Genomic DNA, 13,959 nt, shown 5'->3' with positions numbered 1-13,959 from the left:
CCACCCACCCCCTCGTGAGCCGTTCTGGCCTTCAGAGGCACTCGCTGACAGCACTTGCCCCAACAGTCTGTTAATGCTATACGGGTGATCTTTGTCTTTGTCTTCGTGTGAACGAGCGCACGGAGACGCGGAGCGCCGACGCCACGAGGGTGACCCCTGCCCCAAAATTTGTACCGAAAATTTTCACATCTCGCGGTCCTTGGGGCCGTCCATAAATGACGTCACGCGTATTTAATGTGGCGCTGCATTCTGATGTTGTAGGAGAAAACATGAATTAAAAAGTATATTTAATTAAGTAGAACGTGTTGTCTATATTTATTAAATTTAAAGTTGCGCATTTTGATGCGACGTCGCATTTCTCAACCCCCCTCCCCCCTCGTCACACATCGTCACAAATGTCTGACCCCCCCTAGGTCTGTGACGTCATTTATGGACGGCCTCCTTGGGCAGAGAGCATAATCGGACCCGGCAGATGTTTCGGACATCGTCAGCGTTGCACAAAGCACCAATGAACCGACTGAACAATATATTTTTATTTATAAAAAATACAACTTTGAACAAGGGCAATAACCCGAAACGTCGCCGAAACGCCACGTTTATTTTATTTTGTTTTTTTTTAAGGGCCCACAGTGTTGTTGGCGAATTGCGTCGACAAGTCTTGGAGAAGTTCGCGGTGCGTGATACGCGACGTGCAACAAGCGTTACGTGTGCTCGGTCAAATATAAATAGCGAAAAATAAGTTATACAGAGGGCGATACAAAACTGTTACGTTACATCAAGCAAATAATTTAACAATAAATATACCTACACCACTCTCTCTCTGTGTAGCACGTTCCTTTGCCTTGAAGCTGCCCACCACTACTGCCTGTCACCCCAACTACAAATCATCGGCCGGCTACGGTTAAACTTGGAAGCGCGTTGCTGATGAGTACTGGTTAAGTGGAAGCAGAGGCCAATGTTCATGGCGATCTACACAGACAGAGGTGTTAGTCTGTGTGTGTGCGTTAGTGTGTGTGTTAGTGTGTGTTAGTGTGTGTGTGTGTGTTAGTGTGTGTGTACGTTAGTGTGTGTCTGTTAGTCTGGGTGTTAGTGTGTGTGTGTGTGTGTTAGTGTGTGTGTACGTTAGTGTGTGTGTGTTAGTCTGGGTGTTAGTGTGTGTTAGTGTGTGTTAGTGTGTGTGTTAGTGTGTGTGTGCTTTGTCTTTGTATCCATGTATGCTTTGGCGTGCATTTATCTTTCAACATGGTAAAATGAAAATGCGTTTGCGTGTCTGTGCGTTGTGTTCAAGCACCTCCGTACGTGTGTACATGTGGCTACAATATCGTGTCTGTCTCGCGACATGTGGGCGCATGCGTGCACGTGGCCGCTCCTCGTTACTCGATTATGTAATCACACATCGATTTTTGCATTTGCTGACCGTACGAAATACCCATGAGCATCAACTCCACAGTCCTACTCTGTCACGAGTACATCATCCGCCGTGAATCTAATTGTCGTATCACTCATCATCTATACGATCCAGATGACATTCCTGGCAGACTTGGCACGGCTCTCTGTGGCAACGCAGCACGTGTCGGGGAGAAGGGGGCCAGATCCTCTATGGCACGGGTGGGGAACGGTCCGGCCCGCGGGCCGTATCAGACCCTCGGAATCATTTGGTCTTTGGCCCTGCCAAGGCAACCGCAGGCGGGACTCGAAATTCAACAAATCTAGGAGCTGAAAAAGCAGTTGCGAGTAGCAGCAGCAACATCATGAACACCAGCAGCTAACATCACACGCCTCGCCAAAGAGAAGCGGTTCCAGCCCATCGAATTAGGGAGCGAGTTAATTAAATGTTTGACCAAATATAACAACGGGCTACATTTTTAAGCTGATCATTTCGTACGGCCCGCGAATGATGTTATAGATTATCCAAATGTCCCTGGGCAGACGAAAAGGTTCCCCTACCCCCGTGTAGCCCCCACGAAAGCTTCAACTCGAGATTCTAACAGAATGTTGGGGGCCAAGCGCCGTCATCGGGAAGGGCGCACGAGGTGCGGTGATCGTCCGCGGTTGCCATACTCGCACACCGCACCAGGTACTCATTTGAAGGCTGAGTCGAGCTAGGAGAGGCCCAGGGGACCCGGTTCAGACAATCGTCGCTGGCGGTGTTGGTGGCCGTGAGCGGGGATCGAACTCGTGGAGTCGTAGAGCTCGCCCCTGCTGTTACACCCTCTCGATCAAGCCCACAGGGATACGCGCGCCCACGTGTGTGGCTGACTGACATCAACAACAACAACAAACAGCGACAACAGTAAAAAGAATAATTTACAACCCTTTTGTTAATCCACTGCTGGATGAGGGCCTCCCCACAGCTAATGGGGGGAGGGAGTTGGGGGGGGCGGGCAGTTGACTGACCATACTTCACCCCCACTGGCTTCTTGCCATCGCTATATACACACAACAACAACAACCGCCATTCGCCACTAAGTGGCGGTGACGTCACCACGACGCTTGTGCCAGGCCATGTGCACCTTGAGGTCATAAGCACACTGCCCAGGTATGGGAAACTCTCCACTCTCTCCACTACTGCCCCATCACCGATTGGGAGTTGTGGGGGTGGAGGTTTGCCGATGGTACAAAATACCCAGGCAGGTGCTTAGTTTTGGTCGGGCTGATGGTAAGGCCCCACCTCTTAGTGGCACGCTCCAGTCTCAGCAGCACACACACACGCACACGCGCGCACACGCGCACACACACGCACACACACGCACACACACACAATTCATTTATTCGCTCGTGGCATTAAGTGCAGCTCGGTTCGCTCTGTGCGCCTCATCTCCATCAGAGTGGCACCGGTCGCCAGGCCCCTCAGGCCGGTGATGGAACTCCTCCTCGGCTGAGCCGTGTGCTGGGCAGCAGCAGGGAGGACGAGGATGAAGAGGAGGAGGAGGAGGATGAAGAGGAGGAGGAGGAGACATCTGGCAGCGAGAGTTTGCCTCGCGATGCCAACCGCTCCGACCCAAACACCGACTTGCTCGAGGGCAAGCGCTGCTTAGCGAACCACCTTCTTTGTCCACTCGCCCTCCCCTCACACCCCCCCCCCACCCCCCAGTGCTGATGTTCATCACACGCCGCACGCGTGAAAGTCAACTCAGGCCGAGTGGTGGTGGTGGTGTTCGGAGGGAGATGGTGGAGAGGGCCCAGAAACAGGTTCAGATATTTCATTTACCGGCGTTGGCCGTGACCGCGAATCGAACTCGGGCTGGCTGAGCGCAAGGCGGCGGAGCCACCAGGTGGCACTCGCCCCTTTGTCCACCTGTGAGTCGCTCCCTACCGGCACGGCGCGCTAACCGCTGCGCCACCGCTCCTCGGTCACGCACGCGCGCGCATGAACTCGCAACGCGGACGCGCGCGCGCGTGCGGCAGTCAGGGTGACGCCTGCCAGTGGCTACGTCGTCCGAATGTGCCCCCGCACACAGAGATCCATCGCCTGCTGCTGCGCAGGTGGTTACACCCATTTCCACCACTCAGACTCCAACCGGATCTCCCCAACTCAGCCTCTGAGTTTTCGCCGAACAAAGTTCCATTCATGGGCCTCCACGAGCGAGAGTTTTTTACGTGGCCACCACCAACAACAACAACCGCCATTCGCCACTAAGTGGCAGGGGACGTCACCACGGCTCTCGTGCCAGGCCACGTGCACGTTGAGACCACGTGCAGTGTCGAACGCCCGCTGGCAGCGGGAAGGTCACGGGTCAGACCCAGCAGGTGCCACGGGTTCACCAGCAGCCCTCGTCCTCCTCCCCGCACCAGCGCGCAATCACCACCACGACCACCGGCTCGTGCGGGACGACAGAATGCCCAGGGGATCCAGCAGATCCACGTAGCCCTCGCGACCCTCCTCATCCTCCTCCTCCTCGTGCCCCTTCCTCGTCATCGGCGCCACCTCGTCTGGCGAGCGACTGCCGGCACCGGGCTCCTCCATCCACGGGACTCCGGATTCGGAGTCCTCGAGCGGCACGGAGTTCACGACGGGCAGAAAGTGGGACAGGGGTGGTGGTGGTGGCGGCGGCGGTGGCCCTCGGGCGAGTGGCCACTCGTGCTGCTGCTGCTGCTGTGGATCCATCGGCAGCTCCTGGCTTGGCTGCTGCTGCTGCTGGCGATGTTGTTGTTGATGTTGTTGTTGTTGGTGGTGGTGGTGTCGTGGAGCGGCCGCGCTGAGCGACACCACGGCGTGGTGCGTGCCGCCACGGTACAGGTTGTAGCCGTCAGGCAGCAGCGACTCGCGGAACGTGCAGTCCACCTCGTCGAACGACACCTGGCGGGGGAGGGGGGGAGAAACAAAGGTGGCCGGGGCTGTGAGCTCGCCGCACTTGAGAATCTGGTGATGATCGCCGGAGGCGGCGCGGGATTGAAACGCGCGGATTCGAGCCTCTCGTGCGGGGAGCATTTGGGGTTTACACCATTGGAACCTCATTTGCCAGTAAAAAATATAATTGTTTTTTTTTACCCTTTTATTTGACAACAAAACTGACACCTTTTTTTTGCAAGGAGTCATGTTTGCATAGACCACAATACCTGCAGTCATAATGCAAACGAAAAAAACATAACTCTGATAATGTATGCACTGTCCTTTTGGCGTCATCTGGTCCAACACCATGTGAGACTAGGCTCTAAGGAAAGCTGTCTCGGGTGTGGAACAATCAACTTCAAGGACAGTGCACACATTATCAAGTTGTGTTTTTTGTTTGCATTATGACTGCAGGTATTGTGGTCTATGCTAACATGACTCCTCGTAAAAAAGGTGTCAGTTTTGTTGCCAGATAAAAGGGATAAAAAAAACAATTATCAGCTTTTGGGGTGTCGGCTGAGCGTCTCCCGACACGGGTATTATGAAACCCCCCCCCCTCCTTGACACAGGGCGGCTAATTAACCCTAATCCCACGGAATGGATACGAGAATGAAACGCGAATTTAAAAACAAGTATATATATTATTGAAATCCTGGTCGGCGCGTTATTCATTTTTTTTCTTTTGGGGGGATGGGGGGGTGAGAAATCGTAGCCGATATTTTTGAATTTCGAATTGGGACACGTTCTGAGAAAAAAAAACATCGACGCCCATGTGGAAAGCTCCATAACGAGAGCTCTGTCGTCATCGCTGGCAAGGGGGGGGGGGAGAGGGCGGCTCGTGGCGTGGAGCGCCGCGTGTTTCACATTCGCCTCCCGCGAGTGACGGAGTGCGGCTGGGCGACCCAAGGACCACGCACACGAATCCCAATTATCGAGGGATTCCTCGGCAAGTCCCCTAGTCGATGGGTCTGTGTTGGGTCTCTATGTGAGTCTATAGGTCTCTGTGTAGGTGTGTGTTGGGTCTCTATGCAAGTCTATGGGTCTCTGTGTAGGGGTGTGTGGGTCTCTATGCAAGTCTATGGGTCTCTGTGTAGGGGTTTGTGGGTCTCTATGCAAGTCTATGGGTCTCTGTGTAGGTGTGTGTGGGTCTCTATGCAAGTCTATGGGTCTCTGTGTAGCTGTGTGTGTGGGTCTCTATGCAAGTCTATGGGTCTCTGTGTAGGTGTGTGTGGGTCTCTATGAAAGTCTATGGGTCTCTGTGTAGGTGTGTGGGTCTCTATGCAAGTCTATGGGTCTCTGTGTAGGGGTATGTGGGTCTCTATGCAAGTCTATGGGGTCTCTGTGTAGGTGTGTGTGGGTCTCTATGCAAGTCTATGGGTCTCTGTGTAGCTGTGTGTGTGGGTCTCTATGCAAGTCTATGGGTCTCTGTGTAAGTGTGTGTGGGTCTCTATGAAAGTCTATGGGTCTCTGTGTAGCTGTGTGTGTGGTCTCTATGCAAGTCTATGGGTCTCTGTGTAGCTGTGTGTTGGGTCTTTATGCAAGTCTATGGGTCTCTATGTAGCTGTGTTGGGTCTCTATGCAAGTCTATGGGTCTCTGTGTAAGTGTGTGTGGGTCTCTATGCAAGTCTATGGGTCTCTGTGTAGCTGTGTGTGTGGGTCTCTATGCAAGTCTATGAATCTCTATGTAGCTGTGTGTGAGTCTCTATGCAAGTCTATGGGTCTCTGTGTAGCTGTGTGTGGGTCTCTATGCAAGTCTATGGGTCTCCGTGTAGCTGTGTGTTGAGTCTCTATGCAAGTCTATGGGTCTCTGTGTAGGTGTGTGTGGGTCTCTATGAAAGTCTATGGGTCTCTGTGTAGGTGTGTGTGTGTGTCTCTATGCAAGTCTATGGGTCTCTGTGTAGGTGGCTGTTGGGTCTCTATGAAAGTCTATGGGTCTCTGTGTAGCTGTGTGTGGGTCTCTATGCAAGTCTATGGGTCTCTGTGTAGCTGTGTGTGGGTCTCTATGCGAGTCGATTCGTCTCTACGTGCGTTTGTGCGCGTGCAGGGCCGAGGGCACCTGCCAAGGTCGACATGGAGGGTTTCACGCGACGCACGCCGAGTCTCCGCGGCTGACACCCGCGGCACTGAATCATTTCGATTCGTCGGGGCGGACACTCGCCGCTTCGAACCGCCAACCCTTTGCGATAAGTTCGCCCGTGGTGGGTTGCGAGTCTCGGCGCGCTCACCTGCCCGTAGAGCCTGCCCTTCGGGTCCATGCAGAGGTAGCGGCGAGACTTGAGCCCCCTGATGACCACCACTCCGCGAGCCACCGCCTTCATCTCCAGCAGACCTGGCGAGGCACGACGGCAGGAGGCGCTTAGGGGAAGGCCCCGTCCCGTAGAACAGCGACACCGCAGAGATAGAGATGGCCCAGTGTGGCCTTGTGGGGCACAGTGCCGTTAGCGAGCACTTGTTACGATAACTATTCGACTAAAAATAATTTTTTTTTCTGCCAGGTAAGGTCCACTGAGCCATGTCGCTCTTTGTTCGGAAGCGACCTGGTCACCGCAAATGAGAGCTCGGCGTGGTGGCTTATCGCGCGTGGAAATCTATAGCAGCCAAATTCTCGAAACGCGCGTTTCTGGAGGGAAAACCATGGAGGACCCGGAGAGAAATCCACGGGACCACGGGGAGAAGATGCAAACTCCACACGCGCACAGGCGTCAGGGTCTATGCAAAAGCTTCCATACGCCACAAAGTGGTGGTTACGTCACCTCGGCTCCCGTGACAGGCTAGGTGTACCCTTCAGGTCACTTTAAGGCATAAGAAAGCTCAGCTAATCGAGTCTCTCACCTTTCTGAAGAGATGCCGCGACTCTAAGGTAATACCAATCGCCAAACATAAATATGCTAAATTCCTCTTGATATGCACATTTTTTTGTCAAGGCGCTCTTCCCCCTCCAACCAGCTTAAATATACGCTGCCAAGCGTGGTGGGGATCATTCAGACGCTGTCTTTCCGACAGACCTGTTCTTCACCTGAGGACGGCTGCTTGCGTTGTGGCCGAAACGTCGTGAGAATTGTATTTTATTATGTTTTATTTTTATTATTTTATTATTTCCCTTCAACGTGACTTTATCGAAAGAACCGAGAAGATCCCTCTAAGTGTTCAAAGCTCGCTGCTGGCAGGAAGTCACGAAACAGAGCCGGGTAACCAAGGGTTGACTGACTGAGATGCATGCACCACCTGCGTCCCCTGCCTTGCCAATAGTGGGTACAGTCAGCCAATATCACTCACACAGGCAGACTCACAACACTCTCACAATCCCACACACAACTCGTTTGTAACAAATACCGCATACACTCACCCAACCCACCCCCCACACACACTCACACAGAGAGACTAACAGAGACTCACCCCCACACACAGACAAAGATCGCCCCCCTCCCCCCGTATATTGTTGGGGCAAGACGTGTTAGCGAGCTCCTGTTAAGGCCGCAGCTGCGACGAGACCTCGAGCGAGACGAGACGGGGGGCCTCTCTCTCTCTCGCGCATCGCAACGATTTGTGCTGATTCGAACGTCCCAAATGAGGGGGGCACTCACTTTGGTGAGCTGTCATTTGTGGTGGGCAGGTCGTTGCTGAAAGATAAGCTGACACCTCCGTGGGCTCTGGCCTGGTCGGATGATAGGGAATGGTGGCGTTGTATTTGCGTGTGTTTGTGTGTGTTTGTGGTGGGGAGCGGTGGTGCAGCGGTTAGCGCGCTGCACTATGAACCTGGCGACCCGGGGTTCGATTCCCGCTCACGGCCAACACCCAGTGACGATTATTTCAACCGGTCGTGGGCCTTCCCCTAGGTCGACTCAGGCTGAAATTAGTACCTGGGGTGGTGTGTAAACATCGCCACTGGGGAGACAAAGGCGGTTGGGCGTGGTGCTGGCCACCCACCCCCTCGTCGTGTACCGTTCCGGCCTTCATAGGTGCTCGCTAACAGCACTTGCCCCTACAGTCTGTTAAGGCTATACGGGGGATCTTTGTATGTGTTTGCCTTTGTCTGTGTTTGTATGTGTTTGGGTGATTTTTTTTTTACCCACGATCGCGTTTTTGTTTTGTTTGTCGTTGTAACTTTTTTTTATCCCGTGCCCCTACTGGACATTTGTGAATCAAAGAGCTTCATAGCTCATCGGATTCCTCCAGTATAAAATAAATATTCTGATATCCTGAGTGGTAAGGGGGGCCGCGGGTTTCAGAGAGCCAGCCACCGGCTGTGCGGCCGAATTTAACTGGCTTCTGATTTCAGGGCAAGACTGTCACATTTTTCTTTATTTTCTTGGAATTCACCACACAGCTGAGGTTCGTGCCACGGACTGCCACGGGCACGGATCACAGCATTCCATCGCCGCTGCCCGCTACGCGTTTATTGCGCAGGCTGCACGTTCTTCACCATCATTATATAACGCGGAGGGCATGTGCTCGCGATTAGGGGTTATATTGAAGTAGGGTCAGGCCGAATCAGGACGATACCAACGCAACGTAGCAACGTTCAAACGAGTAATTTGATTTTTAGCAGCGAGGATTTGTGTTTTTTTTATCAGCGCCGCGATTGGCCGGGTTCCTCACCACCCCCCACTGTCCCGGCTTTGACACTGACAGTGGGAAAAAGACACCAACAACAACACGTGGAACAAAACGTTGAAAAGTGTACAGAGAAGCGTGGGGAGTGCAGGAGTGAAATAAAGTGAGAGGGAGAGAGAGAGAGCCACGACACGGAGAGACAGCGGGAGGAGACGTGCGGATTTGGAGAACGCACGCCGATTAATGGGGGGCTCTTCCATAACCGTTAAGGGGGGCCACGTGTGGGCCAGGGCAGAACGCGTCACGGCCAGAAGGGAAGACGACGATGACGATGATGATGGCGGGTGGTCGAGACTCACGAATGGAGTGGCAGCCAGGGAATGGAATGGAACGCGTTCTAAGAGCACGTCCACCGGTAGGAGATGGAGCCGATGATGAAATCGCCAGCAGCCGCTGGGTGTATCGCTACATCCCCAGGATCGTGAGAGGCCTCGGTGGCTTGGTGAAGATGAAGGCATTCAAAAGCAGCAGTGGATTGACCACGGCTGCTGCTGAAGATGATGATGATGATGGTGCACTTTCAATCCTCGCAGCGCTCCCTCTCTCTCTCTCTGCCCATGTGTGCCATCCGCTCACCCACCCAGCCCACCACCCGCCTCCTCCCGTGCCACGGGTCACACTCGCGAGAGGGCCACACGGCACTCCGTCCTCGTCCTCGTTGCTGTTGTTGTTGTTGGCAGGCAGCACTAGGCCAGGGGCTGGCGCGCATTTGGAATCGGAGCGCTGCTGCTGCTGCTGCCGCTACTGCTGCTGCCGTTACTGCTGCTGCCGCTGCTGCTGCTGCCGCTGCTGCTGCTACTGCTGCTTCTGCCGCTGCTGCTGCTACTGCTGCTTCTGCCGTGTTTGTGCCGTGATCCTTCTCCCGTTGGGGTCAGGTCGTTGGCAGGGGGAGCACGCGACGATTGGAGCGGGGTTGTTTAGGAGCCCCCCCCCTCCTAATTAAACATTAAGGGACGGAGGAGGGAGGGGGGTCCGTGCGTCACTCACGTAACTTTTTTGATTGTTGTTAAACATCCTCAGGGTCCATGTCACGCCACGGGAGTGAGGGCTGACGGACACCGTAGGCTGATCGTGGTGCCGAGAAGTTGGTTGTAGTCTCGTGCACTCCCCCCCCCCCCCCCCCCCCCCCCATGGAACAAGGTTTAGGCTGCAGGGACGCACAAAGTGACTGGAGGTGATGGTTCAGGTTTGCGGGGTTTACTTTGTTTAACCAGGCGGCGAGAACTCGAGATACCACGCTGGGGGTGTCACCCACAAAGGTGAACCGGGTCACCGACATGGCCAAAAGCAATCGCGTAAAAAAGAGGCGACGTTCAGTCGACGAAGCGAACGGAAATCCGTACCAAGAACAACAGCCGTACGGTAGAATGAATATGAAACGGTAACACGAACAGAAATCAACGTGAAATTAAAATTAATTTCCTAGAGCGAAATTTGTTTCGCTAGGGCAAATTACTTTTTGAAAACCTTTCGCCGTCAATTTTTTTTTCACTTTGCAGAAACGTACACAACGGATCAGTGGCACCCCGAGTGTCAACAGACAGGATTATCAGTCGAACGGCCGCTGGCAGGAGGTCACGGGGCAGACCCCAGGTGCCACGGGTCGACTGACTGAGATGAGTGGCTGATGCACCACCTGTGCCCCCTACTGTGCCAACTTGCTGTGCTTTAGCCACCCGGCGCTCCGCTCGTTGTTATGAGCGTCGCCATACATACACACACACACACACAGACAAAGATCCCCCGTCTAGCCTGTACCAGACTTTAGGGGCAAGTTCCGTTAGCGAGCACCTATGAAGGGCGGCACGGCACACGAGGGGGTGGGTGGCTAGCGCCACACACACTCGAAACACACACACCAACACACACACACTCCAACACTCACACACACTCCCCACAAACACTACACTCTCACCACACACACACCAACACTCACACACACCAACACTCACACACACACACTCACACACACACACCAACACACACACACACCAACACACACACACACCAACACACACACACACCAACACACACTCACACAAACACACTCCCCACACACACCAACACACACACACACACTCCCCGACACACACTACACTCTCACCACACACAAAGACAAAGATCCCCCGTATAGCCTTGGCAGACTGTAGGGGCAAGTGCACTGACACACACACACTCCCCACACACACCAACAAACACACACTCCCCACACACACTACACTCTCACCACACACACCAACACACACACACACTCTCCACACACACTCCCCACACTCCCCACACACACCAACACACCCCCCCCTTCCCACACCCAACCCACGCGTAACGCACACCCGCCACTCACTGTGCGCACTCTGCCGCTCCACGCCGTCCACGCGGCCGTCATCCCGTAGCCGCAGGTGAGCCGCCCAGGCCGGCTGGCTCCGGCTGGCCGTGTACAGGTGCCTCAGCCGCACCTGTCCGCCCCAGCCGTTGTCCAGGTGAGGGCTGGAGTCACGTGCCGGTCGAGGCGGCGGGCGCGGTGCCGCGCGAGCGACGCGCGGTGTCGCCACCGATGCGAGCAGGTAACAGGCGAAGAGAGCTCCGCTTGCCCCCATCGCGTTGTCGTCTTGCAGGTACAGGTGTGTGTGTGGAGCGTACAGGTGTGTGTGTGTGTGGGGCGTGCAGGTGTGTGTGTGTGTGGGGCGTGCAGGTGTGTGTGTGTGTGGAGCGTGCAGGTGTGTGTGTGTGTGGGGCGTGCAGGTGTGTGTGTGTGTGGAGCGTGCAGGTGTGTGTGTGTGTGGAGCGTGCAGGTGTGTGTGTGTGTGGGGCGTGCAGGTGTGTGTGTGTGTGGGGCGTGCAGGTGTGTGTGTGTGTGGGGCGTGCAGGTGTGTGTGTGTGTGGGGCGTGCAGGTGTGTGTGTGTGTGTGGAGCGTGCAGGTGTGTGTGTGTGTGGAGCGTGCAGGTGTGTGTGTGTGGGGCGCACACAGGTGTGAGTCGCATAGGACGAGTGCGACAGACGCTGTTAGGGTCGTGTGCGCGATGGTGACGATGCTCTTAATAGGTGCTCGCTAACCATTATTATACCAGAGACGAGTCTGAGTGAACCTTGTCAAATGCTCGACACCTAATTTATCACGCAGATGCAATTGCAGATATGCAGGCAGATAATCTCGCGTAGCATACAACGCGCAGCAGAGCTTGACAATGTACAATATGTATTTTAAACGTTTACATGGAGATGTGTTTTTAAATGCGTCCTCTATTTATGTACCTTCTGCTGGGATTCTAATGCAAACGCAGAGTGTGGCACGGGCATGAGACTCTGTGTGCGTGGCGAGCGGGTGCGTGAGTGAGTGAGCGGAGTGCATGGGTGGCTGAGTGGGAGAAGTGAAAGGCTGGCTGTCTGTCTGACGGTGTTTGGGAGATGCGGGGTTTTTAAATCGGCCGGCCCACTGGGCGGGTTCGAGATAATGATGATGATGGTGGTGCTGTGTGTGTGTCTGTGCAAGTGGGGAGTGAACGTGTTTATGTGTGAGTGTGTGTGTGTGTGCAAGTATGTGTAAGCGTGAATGTGTTTGTGTGTGAGTGTGTGTGTGCAAGTATGTGTAAGCGTGAATGTGTTTATGTGTGAGTGTGCCGTGTCGGCCTTCATAGATGGTCGATAAGAGCAATTGCCCCATCAGTCTGTTAAAGCTATACGGGGGATCTTTGTCTTTGTTTTGTCTGTCTGTCTGTGGGTGGGCGTGTGGGTTGATGTGTGGGTGTGTGGGTTGGTGTGTGGGTGGGTGTGTGGGTTGATGGGTTGATGTGTGGGTGTGTGGGTTGGTGTGTGGGTGGGTGTGTGGGTGTGTGGGTTGGTGTGTGGTTGGGTGTGTGGTTTGGTGTGTGGGTGTGTGTGTGTGTGGGTGTGTGGGGGAGCGGTTGTGTCGTGGAATGCCCGCTGCGCTACGAAGCCGACGAACCGAGTTCCATTCTCGCTCACGGCCAACATCGGTGACTAATGTCTGAACCGGTACCGGGCCTCCCCTAAGTCGACTCAGCCTCAAACGTGTACCCGGTGTGTTAGTAAACATCGGTATTGCAAAGAACAAAGGTGGCCGGGCGTGGTAAGCTTGCCACCCAACCCCCCCCCCCCCCGTATGTCCGTGTGCTACCCCTTCCTCGGTGCAACTCGCTAACAGCACTTCCCCCCCCCCCCCCCCAGTTTGTGAAGGCTATACGGGGGTTCTTTGTGTGTGTGTGTGTTGTGTGCATTTGACGGAAGTGTGAGTGTGTCCCGAGATTGTGCAAGGCAGGAGTGGGGTCACCCACAGCGGCGCTCCCTCGTGCACAGCAAACCAACCCGCTGGACTCATTGATCCAAGGTTCGATTTTTGGTGAGAAAAAAAGGGATCAATGACATCGTCATCGCGTCCTTGTTTCTGATAGATCAATGCAAATCATCGGGTGGGGTGCAAGGGTTGCAGGCTCACACACACACACACACAAACCCACACAGATTTGTGAAACTCTCAAAAAAACCCCGCGCGGATGCCAGACAGTTGCAGTGAATGTTTTATTGCATCCATCTGTGCGGAGATGTGGGGGGTCATCTCCGGGTTCTTTTTGTTTCCTGCCAACACACGAAGTCAAATGTCCACATCTCACGGCATTTCGTGGCCAAACATCCCACAACGTGGCAGGGATCCTCTTGGAAACGAGTCTTGAGACTCAGTGAGGCTTTCCTGGATTAAGAAAGTGCATTGTTAGTGCGACTTTAATATTATTGTAACCCCTTGACCTATGCGGACGATTGGCAGTTCGCGTGCGGCAGGGTGCAGTGTGGGTAATCCCACATCTTCCGAGACGTGCTGACCAGCGTGGAAGAGTAGGCCAAACACCCCCCCAGAGTCCCTTCGAGTGGGAGGCCACATCCGTCCACCAGTGACGTGCGCGGGCAGTTGCAGGTCCTGCGCCTTTTGCCTGCACACAGTAGTGGGAGCGGTGGCGCAGCGGTTATCACGTCGCGCTATAAACCCGGTGACGTCATT

At 54.4% G+C, this 13,959-nt stretch overlaps 1 protein-coding gene across 1 annotated transcript; it reads right to left on the bottom strand.

Moving 5' to 3' along the window:
* Nucleotides 1-3,101: 3,101 nt before the first annotated feature.
* LOC133343683 (fibroblast growth factor 21-like) lies at nucleotides 3,102-11,669 on the bottom strand. Its single transcript, XM_061553419.1, has 3 exons — nucleotides 11,292-11,669; nucleotides 6,559-6,662; nucleotides 3,102-4,300 (listed from the first exon to the last, which is right to left on the bottom strand). The coding sequence occupies exons 1-3, from the start codon at nucleotides 11,542-11,544 to the stop codon at nucleotides 3,803-3,805; spliced, it is 855 nt and encodes a 284-aa protein (XP_061409403.1). The 5' UTR covers nucleotides 11,545-11,669; the 3' UTR covers nucleotides 3,102-3,802.
* Between the last annotated feature and the right edge of the window lie 2,290 nt (nucleotides 11,670-13,959).

Source organism: Lethenteron reissneri, chromosome 2, assembly GCF_015708825.2.
Source record: "Lethenteron reissneri isolate LAM-NWPU_2019-01 chromosome 2, ASM1570882v1, whole genome shotgun sequence".
NCBI classification, from domain to species: Eukaryota; Metazoa; Chordata; class Hyperoartia; order Petromyzontiformes; family Petromyzontidae; genus Lethenteron; species Lethenteron reissneri.
Note: the sequence above shows the minus strand (reverse complement) of the source record. Positions and strands in the feature narration are given on the sequence as shown.

What these genes read in the sequence shown, in the direction of transcription:
- LOC133343683 (XM_061553419.1), bottom strand. Translation starts at nt 11,544, where the DNA reads ATGGGGGCAAGCGGAGCTCTCTTCGCCTGTTACCTGCTCGCATCGGTG. An exon ending in GGAGCGGCAGAGTGCGCACA is followed by an intron (nt 6,663 to 11,291) that starts GTGAGTGGCGGG and finishes GTGCCTCGCCAG; the next exon opens with GTCTGCTGGAGATGAAGGCG. An exon ending in AGGGCAGGCTCTACGGGCAG is followed by an intron (nt 4,301 to 6,558) that starts GTGAGCGCGCCG and finishes CTCCCCCGCCAG; the next exon opens with GTGTCGTTCGACGAGGTGGA.